At 31.0% G+C, this 20035-nt stretch overlaps 1 protein-coding gene across 5 annotated transcripts in view; it reads left to right on the top strand.

The window, feature by feature from the left end:
• dia (diaphanous related formin 1) overlaps nucleotides 1-20035 on the top strand; it is a 54733-nt gene that overhangs the window by 29937 nt on the left and 4761 nt on the right. For 4 of the 5 annotated variants that reach the window (XM_074184297.1, XM_074184296.1, XM_074184295.1 and 1 more), the window contains 15 exons: nucleotides 6227-6335; nucleotides 6393-6630; nucleotides 6919-7046; nucleotides 8404-8933; nucleotides 10143-10282; nucleotides 11501-11687; nucleotides 11750-11926; nucleotides 11997-12149; nucleotides 15007-15125; nucleotides 15182-15317; nucleotides 16641-16805; nucleotides 16866-17023; nucleotides 17168-17244; nucleotides 19089-19158; nucleotides 19247-19348. In XM_074184297.1, the coding sequence (XP_074040398.1) occupies nucleotides 6227-6335; nucleotides 6393-6630; nucleotides 6919-7046; nucleotides 8404-8933; nucleotides 10143-10282; nucleotides 11501-11687; nucleotides 11750-11926; nucleotides 11997-12149; nucleotides 15007-15125; nucleotides 15182-15317; nucleotides 16641-16805; nucleotides 16866-17023; nucleotides 17168-17244; nucleotides 19089-19158; nucleotides 19247-19337 (2478 nt within the window). In that variant the 3' untranslated portion in view covers nucleotides 19338-19348. The remainder of the gene's footprint in view (nucleotides 1-6226; nucleotides 6336-6392; nucleotides 6631-6918; nucleotides 7047-8403; nucleotides 8934-10142; nucleotides 10283-11500; nucleotides 11688-11749; nucleotides 11927-11996; nucleotides 12150-15006; nucleotides 15126-15181; nucleotides 15318-16640; nucleotides 16806-16865; nucleotides 17024-17167; nucleotides 17245-19088; nucleotides 19159-19246; nucleotides 19349-20035) is intronic. The other variant, XM_074184299.1, reaches the window with a different exon arrangement.

The raw sequence follows: 20035 nt of genomic DNA, 5'->3' as shown, positions 1-20035 counted from the left end.
ACAAGATGAAGCATTCAATTTGAAACCTTTCTTTCCCAAAAATTATTCTTTCCTAAAAATATCCCCCTTTCAATTTAAACAATTTTATAGTTCACATTAGTATTCAATGATACTTATTCCATGAATTCTCAGAAACCTAAGAACTAACTGAAATAAAAATTGCAAGTACTTTTACTCAATGCGGAACAATTTTTTAATAAGTTATTAGAGTTCATTTCTGATTTCTCATTGTCATGTGTGGTTTATTATTTGTTTTCTTTTTTCAAATGTTAGTATTTTTGCTTTTATGGGTTTTCATTTAACTAAAATCGAAAATATTTCAGAATTTAATAAATCATGGAGATAATTCATTAAACTTTACCAGACATGTGACTAACTCAAAATAAGGTTGTCACTAACAATTATTATCAATGTCATTGCTTTTCGAGTTTGAAAGCCGTGGATTTTTGGAATTTCTTTCTGTCTAAAGTCTAAACCATTTTGTCAATTATTATCAATTTTTTTATGAGAATAATACAATTATTTCACAACAAAATAATATATCATTGGTCTAATCATAAAACCAGGTAATTACCATTTTAGAAATGTTATGACAAAACCGCTTTAGTATCAAAATATACATGTGAAACTTTCCCAGTTCAATTTTGTTTCTCAAGAGATATTGGAGGAGGTCATGTTTGATCTAGGCTTAGTGAACATATTCAGAAGTTTGAGCATATATACATGAAACTATTCAAATTTTATGATTTCTGTTCCTTGTATACCGATTTCAATTATGCAGACATAACTTCTAGATAATTTTAAATTCTGGAAAAACACTCGTATCTACACAAAATTGAAACAGATGTTATTTTTTCACATTCCGGAAGAATGTGGTCGTAGATTCGTTCGTCATGGAAAGACTAGTGGAGAGCATTTCGAAAATTAGATTAACACACGGTCAATTTCATTGAATTCAATTTGGAATTGTATTCCGTTTGTTGTAAAGTTATTCTCTAATATGTTATTTGCATGTCTCACTATTTCGTTCAAATTCCAAGAAAACCCTTCTACCAATCATCATAAAGATATGTTCACTTATTTCGTTCAAACAAAAAGGTTCATATTTCCAATATCCATTATCTCAAACCTAAAACGCACTTAAAACAAGCATAATAACAACACTATCCAAAAAAAAACAGTACAAGTAGTAGATATCAATTTTTGTTCATCCTGTAGGAATAAATTGCCCTATTAAGGAATATCAGGTATCACTGAATGTGGTATTACAAGGTCTGTAAAATAAAGTATTACATAAATATTTTAATTTTAAAAAAATTATTACAATCCACTTCAAAACCAGTTACATGACTTTTGACAATGTTTCGTGGTGCATTTAATTAGTTCGAACTTCCATTGTCTAATATGATATAAATTGATTTGAAATCCCTGAAAGAATCTGTAAAAAATTAAAAAGATTAGCTGAAAAATAACAATTATATTAAGCGAAAAACTGAAATTACAATGAAACAACATACAAGCAACAACCAGAAAATCAAAAAAACTGAACTATTAACATGAGATGAAAATTAAAAAAATCATTAACAAGAATATTACTGGAGTTTTTTTCCAACACCAAATCGTTATTTTTAACACCTCGACACGTGTTTCGATCACCAAGTGATCATCTTCAAAGATTAAAAAAGTTTTAATCTTCCTTTTTGAAAAAATAAACTCCAGTAATATTCATTACTACACCAAAGGTTCCAAACAGTGCATCATAAGTACATTAACAAGAAATTAAAATTAAAAATTAAAAAATTCCAAACCAAGTTACTTCACTACGTTTCGATTGTTATCACCTGAAGACGATTGTGGATACTAACAATCCAAACGTCGTGAAGTAACTTGGTTTGAATATTTTTAATTTTAATTTCTTATTAATTTTTTCATTTTCATATCGTGTTAATAGTTCAATTTTTTTTTATTTTTTGGTTGTTGCTTGTATGTTATTTCATTGTAATTTCAGTTTTTTTCTTAATATAATTGTTATTTTTCAGGTAATCTTTTTAATTTTTTACAGATTCTTTCAGGGATTTCACATTAATTTATATCATATTAGACAATGGAAGTCCGAACTAATGAAATTTTTCCAAATCTCGGGGAGGAGGGGGGTTGTAGTCTGGTTGCCCTCTTATCAATTAAAATATATTATATTCATTCAGTTTTGACTGTTCATTTACGTGATTCATTTTTTGATGTATTCAAGCCTGTAAAAAATCTATAAAAAATAGATTCTGATGAAAAACAGTTAGTAACACCCCTTATGTCCAATCTTATTTTAAATCATCCTGTTCATCCTGTAGAAATAAATTGCCTTATTAAGGAATATTAGGTATCACTAAATGAGGTATTACAAGGTCTGTAAAATAACTTATCACAAACAATATTTCAATTTGAAAATTTTGATTACAACCCACTTCGATTTCATAATCTTTGTCAGATATTGCATTTTGCAAACCATTGTTTGGATGTAATGAATTTGTTTAAATATCAAAATATATATTAATGGTGAAATAATAAAGCCAAAGGATTTTTTGTAAATCCAATAGAAGTAGATTACTTATGTAAAAAGATACGCCATATGAAATGAAAATAATTTCAAGAACACATTTTTTTTTCAAATCTCGGGGGGTAGCCCCTCTTATTTATTAAAATCTATGAAATTAATTTCGCTGTACCTAAATACAATGATTTAGCTTTGAAATAAAATTCAAAGTAGTTCTAAACTTGTGTGACTCGTTTTTTGGTTTGTTTTGGCCTGTTAAAAATTTTAGTTGCAGTCCTTATGCATTTTCTTTTTTTATACCTCTCTTTTTATCTCTTCAAAATTTTATTCAGTAAGGTAATGAAATGGATGACTCACTGAGATAACCTGTTTCTACGTTTACCATTTGAAAGGTCTACCCTGTAATTAGTAATCTTAATCCTTCTTTTGAAAACTTAATCCAAATTTTGAAAACGATTTTGCTATTATCACAATAATTTATCTTTGCATGCCAGACTTGTTAACTACCCAGTATCTAGAATACCTTCTTCCTCGGTTTTTGCTACGCAAAAAAACTAGTGAATTTTTTCATATTCAAAATGGCGGAGCATGAGAGGTACTGGAAAATATATGTAAATAAAGTGAACAATTAAATGTTTGAAATTGTTATATAAATTAGTGAAAGTATTTATAATTAATAGTGGATGCATGCAAGTGATTAGTTTTAATTAAGTATATTTGATCATGAAGTTTTCTCGGTGGACAAAGAAAAAAATTTTTGGTTTCATGGTAATTTGTGTTAGTTATTTTACAATATTTTGATTATAGATATTTATTGATGAACACATATGTTTTTACCATTTGATTGAATATTTCTTTATTCAACAATCGAATTGTGAACATTGAATCGATATGAATGTTCATATAAGTATTCAACAATAATACACACTCATGAATTCTCAGAAACCTAAAAACTAACTGACATAAAAATTGCAAGTACTTTTATTTAATGTGGAACAATTTTTTAATGAGTTATTAGAGTTCATTTCTGATTTCTCATTGTCATGTGTGGTTTATTATTTGTTTTCTTTTTTCAAATGTTAGTATTCCTTTTTGTACTCGTAAAGCACTGTTTGGAACCTTTGATGTAGTGATCATCTTCAATAATCTTTCTCTTGAAGATGATCACTTTGTAATCAAAAGACGCATCGAGGTGTTAAAAATCACGGTTTGGTGTTGGGACTAAACTACAGTTAATATTCGTTAGTATTCTTGGTTTTATGGGTTTTCATTTGCTTAAAATCAAAAATATTTCAGAATTAAATAAATCATGCCAAATTTGAGTGATGCGAGTAATTCAAAATAAGGTTGTCAGGAATAATTATTATTGAAAAAATTGCGTGTAAACAATATACATTATATGTATATTGATTAAGTCTGCAGAAGGAAATTCTCAGAAACCTAAGAAATAACTGAAATAAAAATTGCGAGTACTTTTACTCAATGTGGAACATTTTCAAATTAAGTTATTAGAGTTCATTTCTAATTCGTTATTGTCATGTGTGGTTTATTATTCCTTGTATTTTTTCTTCCAATGTTAGTATTTTTGTTTTTATGATTTGTCATTTGATTAAAATCAAAAATATTTCAGAAATAAATCATGCCAAATTCGAGTAATGTGAGTAATTAGAAATAGGGTTGTTAGTAACAATTATTATTGAAAACATTTGAGTGTAAACAATATACAGGGTGGGGCACCCCATATGACACGGTCCCTGTAAACCAAGCCATTAATTTTTTTTCAAAAATTTCCCAATTTCATTATGTGTAGATTGATTAAGTCTGCAGAAGGAAATTATTTTGGAGTCTACAGGGTGGCCTGAAAAAGTGACATTTCAAAGTTATATTTTCTCAAATGGAACAACCTGTATTTCGTTACACTTTTGAATAGGTCAGGAAAAAATAATATGATTTCATAAAAGGTGGTACTACGTATCTGGTTCTCGAGTTATTGAAACTAATTGGAAACTGAATAACATCGAAATGTACAGAAATCATCCCTTCGAATTCTGACCAAGCATAAAAGAGGTTTTGGGTTATTAATTTCGATAAAACACGTTTCTCAATGTTATACAGAATGTTCAAAAATCATTGTCACTTTTTTATAATTTCGGACAAAGATAATTATTTCAAATAGAACACGCTGTATTTTTTGGTCTAAATGATATAAAATTCAATGAACATTCATTACATTTTGGGGTTTCCTATACCCTTTCCTAAATAGTTTTTCAGATACTAGCTTTTTCAAATAGTAGTTCTAATTTCAATGCATTCCTAGAATCACGGTAGCTTTCAAACAATGTATTCAACTTGTTGAAAGAACACTGCATTTATTCCACAACAAAGCCATTTCAGATATTTCACAAGAGTTGCTGAAAACTGATTCATTATCAAAATATTCATATTTCCCAATGTTTGTTCATTTTATATGTTCTAGAACTCCCTCTGATCAGTGTTACTTGAATTTTCTCCTACATTGAATGACATATTTGCCTACATGTAGTACAGCGGATGTTGTGATTTTTCTTTATGTGAAACTTCTCCAGTTCAACCTTTTTTCGCAGGAGAGGTTGGAGGTTATGTTTGATTTAGACTTAGTTAACATGTTGAGAAGTTTAAACATATATACACAGAACACTATTTACAATTTTATGATTTCTATTCCTCGTATATTGATTTCATTTGTGCACACAAATCTATGGAAAAACATCCGTACACAAAATCGTAACAGATTTTATCTTTTTGGAGAGTGAAGTAATGAATCATATACCAATAATTGGTAACAAAATTGAGTTATTGCTTTCGCTCAGGAACTATGAAAACCAGTAAACGAATGATAGATATTGAAACAGGAAGTTCAAAATTAGATGAACATAATTTAACAAGGAATAGTGCACAATATGAAGAATTTTAGACAACCCTAAAATTCTGGAGACTGAATCTAACGAAAAAAAAAAAAGATTTGAAGAAAGCTGCTTTTATGTTTGAAAATGAAATACATACTGTACTCGGATTCGCACCTCAAACGATAAGACCTCATTTATCCTCGGCTTGTACAATTTTCAGTTTTTTAGGGTTGCCGTTTGTGGGAAAAGGTGTTAACTGGTTAACAATAACAACCCATAATGTTCAATGAAACTGATAATATAACGACACGTGCATGGCTTTTTCTTATGAGAACAGAAGTAGAGTTGACAAAATTTCAAATGAAACATAACTCATAACTTTCATTGTACTATTTAAGCAAATCTGTCATTCTATGTTGAATGATTTCAAATTAACATACTGTAATTTTCTGAGGTTTCTTCAGAATTCAGGGATTGGAGAAAAGGAACAGAAACAGTTTCCATATAATCTACATTTTTCAAATCAGAAGTGGCATTGACCACTTGAATAAACCTTAGCCTGAATTGTCAATGAATAATTGACTTTATTTAAAAACTGTGAATGTTGATAATAATATGAGAACCTTCATGAATAACATTTAGACACAATATTATTGTGTTGAAATATTGAATTGACACTACAATTTTGTTTAAATGTTCAATTTAAACTATCAATGGTGTTCATAACAGATCTGAATTTCAATAATTTGAATGATTACACAGACATAATAACCTTGTAATATTGTGATTTCAGAGTATGTGTTTGCAATTTATCAATGCATTACTATCTGAAACAGAAGATTTTGACTTCCGAATGCACTTACGAAATGAAATTGTTAGAAACGGACTTTATGAAAAATTGCGTAAGTAAAAGTTGTTTTTTTTTTGTTTTTTTTTTTAATATAATTTTTCCGTTACAGAAGACCTCAAAAAAGAAACAAACCCTGTGATAAAAACTCAATTTAATGTTTTCGAAAACCGCCGGGAAGATGACGCCGAAGAATGGCATGAACGTTTCGATAAAGTTAGACTGGATATGGATGATATACAAGACTGTTACGAAGTTTTGAAGAATATGACTCTTGAAACACCATGCGAGCCATATTTTCTTAGCATATTACAACATCTTTTATTTATTAGAGACGATGTCAATACCAAGTAGGTTCATTTTGAATGTTTGTTAACTATAAATTGATGGATTACGTGTTAGGAGATCATCATGAAAAATAAGAAATGAAACTTTTTGGTTTTTTACCATTTGTATTTGTAACTAACGTTACTGAAGGACATTTTCAAAGGAACACAATAAACTTTATTATATTCTTTTGAAAGTGTCCGAAACTGCAGTAACGTTAGTTACAATTATAAGTGTTGAAAAAACATTGAAAATTTCATTTCTCATTTTTCACGTTTGTTAACTATTATCTCATTTGCCTTTCATTCTAGATCAGCCTATTTCAAATTGATAGAGGAGGTGGTATCACAGATAGTCTTACATAAATCAGGATTAGACCCTGATTTTAAGAAAAACCATATAGATATTGATCTCCAACCTCTTCTGGATGAGCTTAAAGGTAATTTCATATACATCATTATGTTTTATTATTTATTATTATTTCATATTCCCCAATTGTTACAGAACAAGTAACGGGCATTAAAAAAATCTACTAACTGCCAGAATATATAATTTTTGAGAAATTAAACTTTTGGCTTTCTACTTCTCCATCTTTTCAAAAATTGTAGCTATCCTGTGAATGATACCTAATTCAATTCTATAACGAATGTTTGGAGGACAATATGAATAGGAAAAAGTATTTTTTTGTATATTTAAATATTCATATGAATGTAGTTGTTTAGAAGATACCTTTTCCCTCAAGTAATTCAATGTTTATATGAAAGTGATTCAAGCCCTAGTCTGAACGATCGATTTTCATTTGCTATCGTCCAACCCGTGTTAGGAATCACACGTTAAAAGGTAAGACCTCGATTTTTTTCATTTGTGTCTGAAAGTAACTTCTATGCAAGATCTACACATCTTTGTAAAGAGTTTATTTTGAAATTAATTGCTTTCTTTCTCCCTTTGGGAGTTTTCCACATTTCTTGTATAAAGATGGAGAATTAGAAAGCGAAAAGTTTTCTTTGCTAAAAATTGATCCCCCCCAGCGTTGAAAATTGATATAAATAATTTATTTTTCAAAATAAAGGAATACTTGATGCTAGGAACTATTTTTGTCATAGGTAATGGGTAAAACAATAAAGACACAAACTCAACATTATTATTATTTCTTTAATATTACTTTTGGGTGTGGAAGTTATTAGCAGCCGGGGCGGGTCGCTAGTGTTTTGTATATAATTATTTGAACCACTAGGTAGTTACCTAGACTCCTAGACAACTGCACACTTTGAAAACAAGCTTTTCAAGTATATATTACATTTGGAATAAAATATAAAGTGTTGTTCCATTTGAATAAATGAAAAAAAAGTTTAAGAGTATTGATTTACTAAAAAAACATATTGTAGTCAAATTATAATTTGATAATAACAAAAACACATCTTAAAAATATCTTCATAACAAACCAGACTCCAAATGAGTTGTAATAAAAATGGGGACGGTTGAATGGATCAGCTGTTTGACGTTGTTTTGGCATAACCTCTGAAATGCTTGGTACATACACTCAAAGTCTTATATTTTCCAAAAGTACTTTCCAGATAGAATCCGAATATGGAAAACAATATGTCATTTAATTAAAAAAAAAAGAATTTGATACGCTTCTTGCCTACTGCGTACTCTGTATATTTAAAAAAAAATCAGTGCATTATTATCTGTGACTTGTAGGAAACATTTTTTGACAACTTCACTCCTTCATCTCAAACTTCCAATGGAAGCTCGGTGTGACATACACTGAATAAATTGTATAATTAATTTTTTAGATAAACCAACGTTAGTGGAGAGCGCTGAAGTAGACAGTCTCAAAAAACAATTAGAAGAAGCTTTGGCTGCAAAAACAGAAGCAGAGGCTAAACTGGAGCTGCTTCAGGGACGAGCCGGAGCACCAGAAAATTCAGGAAAACTAGACCCAGCACTCGTCAGTAAAGTCAACATACCGCCTCCTCCACCACCACCAGGTATGGGCGGACCACCACCTCCTCCTATGCCTGGCATGGGGGGCCCACCTCCTCCACCAATGCCAGGAATGGCGGGTCCTCCGCCTCCGCCAATGCCAGGTATGGGTGGTCCTCCTCCTCCTCCAATGCCGGGGATGGGGGGACCTCCTCCTCCTCCATTACCTGGTGGCGGTGGGCCTCCACCTCCGCCTATGATGGGCGGTATGGGTCCACCGCCCCCACCAGGAATGGTACCACTGGTTGGTATGGCAAGGCCAGATCTGTTGCCCCACGGATTGAAGCCAAAGAAGAAATGGGAGGTGAAGGGTCCACTAAAAAGGGCAAATTGGAAAATGGTAAGTTCAGTTTGAGCTGTATCATGACCAATAGCACTACGAGGAAGTTGAAAAGCTTAGAAGTCTCGAAACTGCTGATGGTTAATATATAAATACGACCTCATACTCTATAGGGTAGTTGACAGCGTTTGTGATGCAGAAGTGTTATATCTAGACTTAAGCAACATCTTGTAGGTGTAATATAAAAATGCTCCATAAATAAATGTTAGCAAATAACTGTCTCACGAAATATGACTCGTTGATGATCTCATAATCTTGAAACACAATTCTGATTGAAATTTCAAAACTCTATCGATTGATTAGATGTTGATAAAAATTGAATAGCAATAATTAATAACACAACCATGCTTTCTAGATCATCAATACTATCATTCATTCATGATCATGATGTGAGTTGCATGCATGAAATGCATTTACTACATACCTAACGAGAAACGGTCACATAATTGACGCCTTTTTCAATAGTCATAAAAAAATACAAGTTTCTCAATTTTTAATCAATGATTCCCGAACTATAGCGATTTCGATAAAACTGTATTGAAGTGCTTTGTTCCTCTTGTATACGAAAAAAGGTTCTATGAGGTTTTCCGATGGTTTCAGTACTTAGTTCCTTTTAACAAAATTTTTCAAGTTGAATAATAATTTTGCAGCCATGGGAAAATCGTAACAAATCATTTTGTTCAATTTCTTGAGAGTACCAAAAAGGTCTCATAAGTTTTTTCAATATTTTCAGTTATTAATTTTGGTTTCTGAAATAATTCCTAAACTACAGCATGAACGGAGAAATTGTACTGAGTATTTTGTTCACCCCCTTAATGGGAACAAAAGAGGTTATAGGTATGACTTATTCGGGAAAACACTTTTCCAGTTATTCGATTTTACTCTTAATATGAGTGTTTAAAGTTCTTCACTGGCTCAACGATCGGTGGATGATGAAAATTTTAAGTCAATAACTTGTTTTCTTGGAGAGTTATATTGAGTCAAACTTTAGCAGATGACAGCCGTACGGACGGACGGGCAGACAAACCACAGAACTGTTCTAAAAAAAATATTTTTCGGTTCTAAACTACTTTTCCAAAGCATTTAATAAAAAGCATAAAATAAAATGTTGTGGTCTTCTGTGAAGTATACTACTCATAAAGGCATAATTACAAAAATCTAAATGTCAATTGTAGAATGAATAATTTCAACCTTTCTTTCTCTTTCCAGATAGTGCCTCAGAAAATGACAGAAAAATCTTTCTGGGTGAAGGCAAAGGAGGAAGAATTGGCAGAGCCAGATATACTAGATGGGCTGGCTAAAAAATTCTCGTCTAAACCCACCAAAGCTCCTGAAGATGTTACAGATAAGTAAGTACTCTTTATGATTCCCTTGAGAGTTCATAGAGTTGATACTTTAAATGTAAATCAATGTTTAGATTCAAGGATTTCAATTTTCACCGCTAGATCAGATCACACTAATGCCAGAAAAAACTGGGTTTATCAGTTGAATTTCATCATCTAAATCACTGAGTTGGCAGGTAAATCGATATAATGAATGTCATAACTTTGAAACATGGATACGATCATATTGTGAATGTTATGGTATTCCTAAGTTAACTGATGAATTTGTCTTGACATTTTTGAGATTTTTTGAGGGTTTGTGAGTAATAGTAGGTAATATTTTTAAGGAGGTTTCTAACATAAAAATATTTACTGGTATCTTACTTTTTTTGAAGTATTAGAAGAGTTCATGGGGTTTTTCTCAGTCATAAGCCCATTATTTTACTTTGAGGAGTTTCTGTAGAACGTATTTCTTTGTGAAAAATATTTAGAATTTATATAGTGGTTTATCGAGTTGAATTAAAAGTTTTCCCTTTCTACACTTATATAAAGTTTTCCATTACAATATTAATTATTCCAGATCGTAGAAGGTGAAAAACAGAAAAATGACTATTGTACAATAAGGCTTTCTGCTTATTCAAAAATTCTATTGTATTTTTTAACTGCTACAGTCTGGAAAAGAAAAGAGTTGATATGGGAAATAAGTAAAACTGTTGAAAAGATGAAGAATAATTTACCTTAACAGTTGTCCTAGCAAAACTTTAGAGAAATTAGAGATTCTGCAATACGTAACAAACGGAATACTGTTTACATCACATTGTATTCCTTCCACTAAAAAATCAGAATGCAATGCCTTGCATGTCACTGTTGGATTCTCATAAACTGAAAAATCAAGAAAATGTGAACTTGTTGTAGGCTTGTGCTTTGAAAGTGAATGATTTGATTTTAATATCTGTGTTCTTAACCATAATAACCAAATTTATTTTGCTGTTGAGAAGTTCAAGACAAACATTGATGATAGCATATTTTTCAATTCATAAAGACTTTTCATTTCAATGAATTTCTGATTTTAACTTCAGAAATAACCTTCAGGTGAAAGCCTTTCACAGAATCATTTCATGACAGTAGTTACTAAAACAACTAAACTCCTAGCAAAAGTCATTGTAGCTTTGATCTTTTGATATTTCTCGATGTAGAATTATTCCTCCAATAATATAATTGAGTAACCAAACTTCTTCATTTTAGAAGCAGTAACTGTGGAACGTTGAAGAAAGTAAAAGAACTGAAGGTACTCGATGGAAAATCCGCACAAAATATTAGCATTTTACTTGGAGGATCACTTAAACATATGGCCTATGACGATATTAAAAAGTCCCTGTTAAGATGCGATGAAAGTGTATTGTCGGAAAACGTTACAGAGCAACTCATTCAGGTAGAACGATTCTTATTTGTTTTGCGATCAATTAATACAGTGAAATTGAATTGAACTTTCAGTACTTACCACCTCCAGACCAACTTACTAAGCTACAAAATCTCAAAGAAAACTATAGTGATCTAACCGAACCGGAACAGTTCTGTGTTAAAATGTCAGAAGTGAAAAGGCTACTACCAAGATTGAAATCTCTTAGTTTCAAGCATCATTATGTAGAAATGGTACAGGATACTAAACCAGTAAGTGTCACATAATCACATAATATACTTTTACTTTCATCTTAGGAATAATATTTTTCTATAAAATTAGGATATAGTTGCTGCAACAGCTGCTTGTGAAGAAGTGAAAAAGAGCAAAAAATTCGCCAAGGTTTTGGAACTGATTTTACTTATGGGTAATTATATGAACTCTGGAAGTAAGAATGCTCAAGCGTTTGGGTTTGAAATGTCCTTCCTCACGAAGGTGAGTACAATGGTATATAATTAAATTTGGATTTAGTTATGAAGTAAAAAAGAGTAGGGCTTGTATTATGTATAATATCTTACATTTATTCTTGACTTGTGAATTTTAAGGTGCTCAAACAGAAATTATAATTTTTTGTCCTTTTGCGAAGCAGGCTTTAAGTAAGTGCCAATTCACACAGAAGGTACGTTGGGTGGAAACGTGATGCAGACTTTGTCTTACATAGAAGTGACGTGGAAGATATGTGGGTCATGTTGCTTCTATGTAAATTGCACCATAGGAAAGATGCTCGAAAAATAAAAGTCTGCGATGTTTAGTAACTGTAGAAAGTATGTGTATTGTGGTTAATTCTTTAAACAACAATCCTTCAATGATAATTTTCAAAGATTTGAATTGAAATGGGAATATTTTCAGAGGGGGAATAAAAGCTTTTTGGTTTTTAACTTCTCCATCATTGAACAAACAACGTGAAAAACTTTTATTCTTTGGAAGCCTTTTGAGTTTCTATTTTTTCAACATTGAACAAAAAATGTGGGAAAATTTCTTTTTTCCTTTATAAAAGAAAGTTTCCCATATTTTTTGTTCAACGATGAAAAAGTGGGAAGCTAAAAGGCTTTTTTCCTAAGTATAATAATTAATAATTATTCACCAAACTATTGATATTCCAACCTTCTGAGCAATATTCAAATTTCTGATTTTTCGGATCTCATTTTCAATTTCTGGTTATTTTTAAAAATAATGGTAGTATCAACATACTTAATTACCACAAGAGTGTTTGTGGCAACTGTGTTCTACAGTCAATGCACATACTACTGATGGCATTAATTTTTTTAATTTTTTCCAATTTATTTATATATAGCAACTGAATTGTTATTTTTGACTTGTCTAAAAGAATATTACTTTTGATAATTATTTTTTTATTTATTCATGAAAATGAGCTGATTAGGCTAACTATATAGATATAACATAAAAAAAATATATAATTTCAGTTTAATACTAATACATAATAATTACAAAACAATGTATTCATAGACGCAACTGTCAATATACAAGAACCGCAGGGAGGAACTATACAGAAATTTTAAGTAAATAATTCAATATTAATTGAAGAAAACAGTTTCTAAATGAAGTCCAATCCAATGAAGTTAAGACACCAATTTGATTAGCCAATCAAAGTATATATCGAAGTACCTACAGCAAATAGTTCACAGTAACAATTTTACCTGAGTTTCTTATTGTTTCTATAAATTTGCTCAAAGTATTGCTCATTCTGTAAGCCACGTCCATTAAAATACATGAATGTTATATCACTACAAAGTTATATAATCTTTGAGTTGTGAGAGAGTATCTACATACACACAGTGAAACTGTTCCGTGACCACATGGTTCCTCAATTCATATAACTGTGATTGAAAATAATCCTTCGAAATATTTGTGTGAGCAGGATCTGGTCAAACAAGTTGTCTCATTTTCTGATTGTGATCAGCACTATAGTAACCATCTACATCCTCATTGAAATTACTGACCTTCTCTTATTATCAAAGAGTCGACCATTTCTCCATTATCTTCAGCATTTGTTGGGAGTCTCTAAATTATTCAACATTATTAGTCCAAATCTTTATAAAACAGATTCGCTTCAAGTAGTCAACTTCGAGCAGTCAACAAGTTTGCTAGGGCCAATCTTAACAATTTTCTGTGATCCGGTTGAGGCACATTTATTGTTCTATCCAGCCAGACATCCAAAATTCCAACTAAAGTTACTAAATCTGATACACTTTGCGTTTGGGCAAGAGTAACAAGTACCCTTGTAAATACTTGTGATGATAGTAACACTCTTGACAGAGTACAAAGAAACATAGTCATTAGCAATGATAGTCTTCAGCACAATATATTCTAAAAAATATTTTTGGAAGGATAGAAAGCAATGTTGCAGCTCCTAAAACTGGCGAAAATCTAATGAAAGTTTCAACAAGCCTTATCAACATCACAACTCTTTCATTTTTAAGGTCAGATATCAGGCCGGCACACACTTGCATGATCTGAATACTACGTTTATTTGAAGTGAGTTTCTTCTTTTTTTTTTGAAATTCATCTGAATACTACTTGTACATATAACAAGTTCATTATGTCAATGTCCTATAACGCCTATTATTGTTTATTGAAGTGGGATATACCTGGTAAATGGCTTGTTTCTGTAGTTTCTTGGAAAGAATGGACCGGCATAGAATGGTTTGTGGAAAATTGCAAAATCATGTTTAATATCAACTTTAATGATGGTTACGTCTACAAAATTTATTGATTTATTTATCTGAATTTCAGTGGTGATATTAATCGATAGGTGAATGGAATTAATAAATTCGACAATCTCCCCCGGCTTCCTACGTCTACTAGTAAAACAGTCTAAGATATCACTTACGTATCTACCAGTTTACTGGAGGAGATACATAAATATGGTAACTAAGTTACCATATTTTGGTAACTTAGTTACCATATATGTGTGATTTGATATGTAGAATTAGAACCTCTGGCATGAAATGAATCTAAAGAAGACACTTTTCCCACACCAGAATAAAAACACTGTCTCATGGTGCGCGTTTCTCCAACCAAGTTAACATCATTGTCTCCTGATAATAATTTGGTTAGAGAAACTGGCATTAAGAGTTGATGTTTTTGTTCTGGTGTAGAGGAAGTGTTTTCTTCAGGTTTCACCATATGTTCATTTGGTTGGACCGAATTATATTTTAATAATCAGTGTTATGTGCAATATTCAACCATACTTTTTCTTCAAAATTTTACTGGTGTGAAATTAACCAGAATTTATTTTAATATCGCTATTATATCATAGTTTTTGTTATAGCTCACTTCCACTAAAGATGTTTCCAATAAACAGACCCTCCTTCATTATATTGCTGAAACAATAGATAGTAAATGGCCGGAACTCCTCAACTTTTACGATGAAATGCCACATATAGACCAGTGAGTTGATGTTTAAATTACCTGTTTTAGTGATTATGACTCTTATTCTATTTTAGAGCTAGTCGAGTTTCATTGGACACTATTCAAAAGACACTCCAACAGATGGATAGTAATATAAGAAATCTGAAAACTGATTTAACCAATAATAGAGTGCCTCAAGGAGACGATGATAAGTTTTTGGAAGTTATGGAGGTAAGCTTGTTTTTAAAGTTTTTATTATCAATATCCTGTTATACCATGATTAAGAGCAATATTTTAAGAAACCCCTTCAGTTTATCATGTTTCTATGAAATTTGTGTAGAAAAAGTTCAGTAAATTGTACCTTTCATTTTAAATAAAGAAGGAATCACCAGGTATTTAATAGGGGTGAAGACAGCCCCAATACTTTAGTAATTTTGTATATATATTGGTGAAAAGTGGCTTTCTTGAATGAAAAAAAAACAAATATGATACAAATTTATTACAAATATGATAGAAACAGTGTTAGGACATTGGAAATGTATTTAAAATTGTGTCCCAAAAGATGACAACCACATCGAACTATGTTTTCTGTTTCTTTCTGTTTTTTTCCGGATATCTCCGGATATACTCAGAATTTCAGAACATTTTTAATGGCATAATTGTAAGTCAAGTAATTGCGCAACTTTGCCTCAATTTAACCATCTTTGTATCTCTCATAGTTACCGAGATCCCAATGGTGAGGATCGAATTTGAAACACCCTGTATATTCTGTTTCTTGAAGTGAATCCTTAATATTCAGGTTGTTGGACTCACTGTTGAAACAAGCATTTCAATATGTTATATTTTGCCTCAAAATTTTTGTAATGGTGTGACGCAAATCTTTCTTTCAACATAAAAAAATATATATCCACCTCCAAGTGCAGAAATTCGCATGGAAAATGAGATCTCTACACAATTATTGGGCATTAATATTGACGAATATGTCAAACTTGAAGAACATATAGTGAAATTCGAAGACCATATATTCATTTTCAAATAAGCAAATGTGGATGGCAGTTGACTTCAACGATTCTTGAGTGATGCTCATGCGACGTTTTTTTGGTCAAAATTCATGCCCAAAATTTACGAAAAAATTTCATCAGTTGTTGATGTGCTGGGGCGTCCAGAGCATGCGTCGTCATTCACATTTTTCCGATCTTCGGTGAAAAAGATTGTACAACTTGTAAACATTTTTCTGATTTAGAGTACAATCACCGTATGCCACTGTCAATATTTCACGTGTTTTAAAGCACTCAAGTCCATTTTTACACAAATTTCATACAGCATTATTATTTTGACAATCATAATGCATGCCTATTTCCTCACATGTATATTTCATGTATATTTATAGAATTATATTATGACAAAAATTCAAAAGGGTTGGGAGCAGAAAACTAGTTTTAGAATAGTTTGATAATGTTTCTCTGTGATTAATGGTTATGGTTATTCCATCAAGAACAATAAAAGATTTATTGCTGATATTTTCCAAGAATTTCACTCTGTTCTTATTTCCAGAAATTTGCGGAGGATGCCAGAGAGCAATGTGATGTGATGCAAAAAATGTTGAAAAAGGTGGAAAGCCTATATAATGATCTGTCCGAATACTATGCCTTCGATAAACAAAAATATCCTCTTGAAGAGTTTTTCACGGATTTGAAAACATTCAAGAATGCTTTCATTGTGAGTAAAATTACAGTATTTCATTGATCTGGATATTTTATATGATAAAAATATTTTCAGCAAGCCAAAACGGATAATCAGAGGGAGAGAGAGTTAGAAGAGAAAAAAGAGAAGGCCAGACTGGCCAAGTTGAAGCAAGAACAAGAAAAGGAAGAGAGGAATAAACGAAGGCTGATAGATATGAACCCATCCGAAACCCAGGAAGGGGTAATGGACAGGTAGGTTTTGCTAATAAATCAGTCTTTTTTTTTAAATCTCCATTTGCTTGTGAAAGCATGTAGATTAACCTTTTCCTAGCCTACTATTATTCTATTGCCTTAATAATTTATGTTGCAATATTAATGTGAATATATTTTTTCCAGTTTGTTGGAAGCCTTATCAACAGGTAGTGCATTTGGAAGAGAACAAAAGAAGAGAAGGGGTCATAGGCCAGCGGGAGGTAGGAAGATAATTTTCATTGTTTTGATATATGGATACCTGGGCTAAAGAAACATTCATTGTTTTTACATCGACAGTGGTAGCATATTCTAGTTGATATTTATAAGAACTAGAGAAGTATATGTTTTTTTGTTTTTTTTTGTCAACAGATTTTTTTATCATCATATAAGTGTTATATCACAGTCAATATAGGTTTCATCTGTGGTTTGTTAAAAGGCAACATGAAAATTCGGGGACATCTAAAGAGTACTCTGTAACATTGAAAAGTTATCACAAAACAATATTCGTAGAAGTTTCAAAAAAAAATTATTGTAATTTTTGTTTCCTGGAATTTTTTCAAGGAACTTACTAGTATACACATTTTTTTTTAAACAAAATGCAGCTGCCTGAGCATTCTCCAAGTATGTTTAAATACCTCTATCTCTATCGCCAGCTCAGGTTCAAATAAATTATATGAAAATTGCCAAAGTCTAGTGAGTTATACTCTTGCTATAACTACCAAAAAATTTTGCGAAAGTGTCACTACATGCAAAAGCATAGGGAATAATTTTCTATTGTTGTTATTATTAATAAGCAAATGTATGTGAAAAAATACTTGGTCAGAGTATGAGTATCTCTTATATGGTCAGAGGCAAAGTAGAAATTTTATATGAATGTTGAAACTTAGAACATCCATTGTTAGCAATTTGAAATCTATGATAATCAAAATAATAGCAACAAATTAGAAAAAATACGTTTGAAACTCAAATATGTGAAGAAAACATACCATTTATTGATTATTGTTATTATTGAAATATATTTTTCACTCAGATGGATATAAATGTTGATTACATCAACTTTTTTTCTCCAAATTACTCATAATTCATTTTAAAAATTAGGAAGATTAATGTTTTAAAACTTGAAAATATAAATTATGATATTGAAGTATAGTCTACACTATAAGGAATCTTTTCAAACAGCTAAACGACAAACTAATGTGAGAAATTTACCAGTTAATACCATATAAAACCTCCCTCATAAAAATAATGAATAGATCTCGTAAATTATACCACGCCGCCTATGCCATACAAAGAAACTGCCGACGTTCGGTAACTATTTAGTTTTTATGCCATTCAAATTGAATTTGTATAGACTATACATTGTTCAACTTTAATTTTATATTTTAATAGTTGCTGCGTAAATTTGAATTGTTTTAACGAGATCTCGGATACATTTGAAAGAATATTTCCCAACAAAAGTGAAAACTTCTGTCAAAAAAATTCTGCATGTACTTATCTATATGATGGAATATTCAGATTTTTTAATTTTTGTAAGTAGCTAATTTTGCAATTATTATTTGAATGAATGTTTTTTCTTGATACATCAACAACAGTTTTGATATGATTTTGTTGTGTCATTAGGTATGCTATAAAAATCTATTTTGAAATTTTTATGTTAACCATATATAGTTAATGAGGGATTTATTGAAAACTTAACTTGTGCTTTATTGACTGTGCTTTATTGAAATACTTTTATTGAAACTGTCCCCACAAACATTGATCTTTAATTCAATGTGTATACCACTGATGATGTATACCGCAGTAGCAGACGAAACGTTTGGTACTTCAGGTTTCATTGATCACGGCCTACCAGCCATGATTGTGTTCTTTTTAATCAGTGAGAATTGTTTCTGTACCCAGTTATTCAGAAATTTGATATATTTACCAAAACACAAGTTCTTTAAATTTTGACTAATATTACTTAATGTGACAAAGACTGCTTTTTGGAATTTGTGGGTATGTTTATTCAATATACGCATTTAAATTAAAATGATACAAATTATCAATTCAACCGATTTTTGTTTAGCTGAGAGAAGAGCCCAGTTAGTAAGATCAAGATCCAGGACCGGTCTCATAGCAGGCAGGGAATTAACAAGGTGAGTAAAAAAAATTGTGATTCAAAAAACCTCTTTGTTTCTTTATATGTCCATGAAATGAAAATTTGCATTGTCTTCGACTTTGCAGGGCAACTTCCCTAAAACATGATGTCACATTGTTTGAGTCTGATTTGGATGAAAATGAATTTGGCTATTCCACAACTTCGGTGTTTTTCTGAAATATCATCATGTTTGTATATGTTTTTTTGAGCAAGGAGCTTTTGTCGTGCTACAACTTTTTTAGACAAGAAAGTGACTCTGAAATCTAATATTGGTGAAAAATCATCATTGAGAAAAAAAATAGTACCTCACCAGTTTCAACAACATTACTGTATTTTTTTCAGAAAGTTGCTACTCACACAACATAAGTTCACAAAAGAAATTTTTTTTAAATTTCAGAACATATCAAAATTATAAACTTTATTTTTCTGACCTCCATCTTCCCACAAAATTGAACTAGTAAATAACGAGAATACTTGAAAGAATTCCGAATTCCTGGGTCACTCTTTTGTTTCAAATAAGTTTCATTTGCCTGCAGCATTGCTTGTCTTCGAAGTCATTTTTTCATTTCATAACTAGTCGCAATTCATTAGTCATAAGAAGGAATGCATTGGATCTGCGTGCTATATTTTTTGTAATAATATAGCTTCAGAGTCTCATTGTTAAATCCGTGAGTTCGGTAAATAATGGGAATCGATGATGATGAATTATGTAAAAAAAATTCGCAAGGTTTCCTTTTCCTTTTTAAAAAAGTATCACTGTGTATTATTTAATTATGAATGAAACATGGAAAACAAAGTTTTAACAATTAAGCTGACAATAGAGATATCCGACTTCACATGACCTTGAATAAAAGAGATGAAAATTCTCAATTATT

Source organism: Leptinotarsa decemlineata, unplaced genomic scaffold, assembly GCF_025532065.1.
Source record: "Leptinotarsa decemlineata unplaced genomic scaffold, Ldec_3_MD MMD2_tig00026354_RagTag_RagTag, whole genome shotgun sequence".
Lineage (NCBI taxonomy): Eukaryota > Metazoa > Arthropoda > Insecta > Coleoptera > Chrysomelidae > Leptinotarsa > Leptinotarsa decemlineata.
The sequence above is the reverse complement of the archived record's forward strand: the minus strand, read 5'-3'. Positions and strand labels throughout refer to the sequence as shown.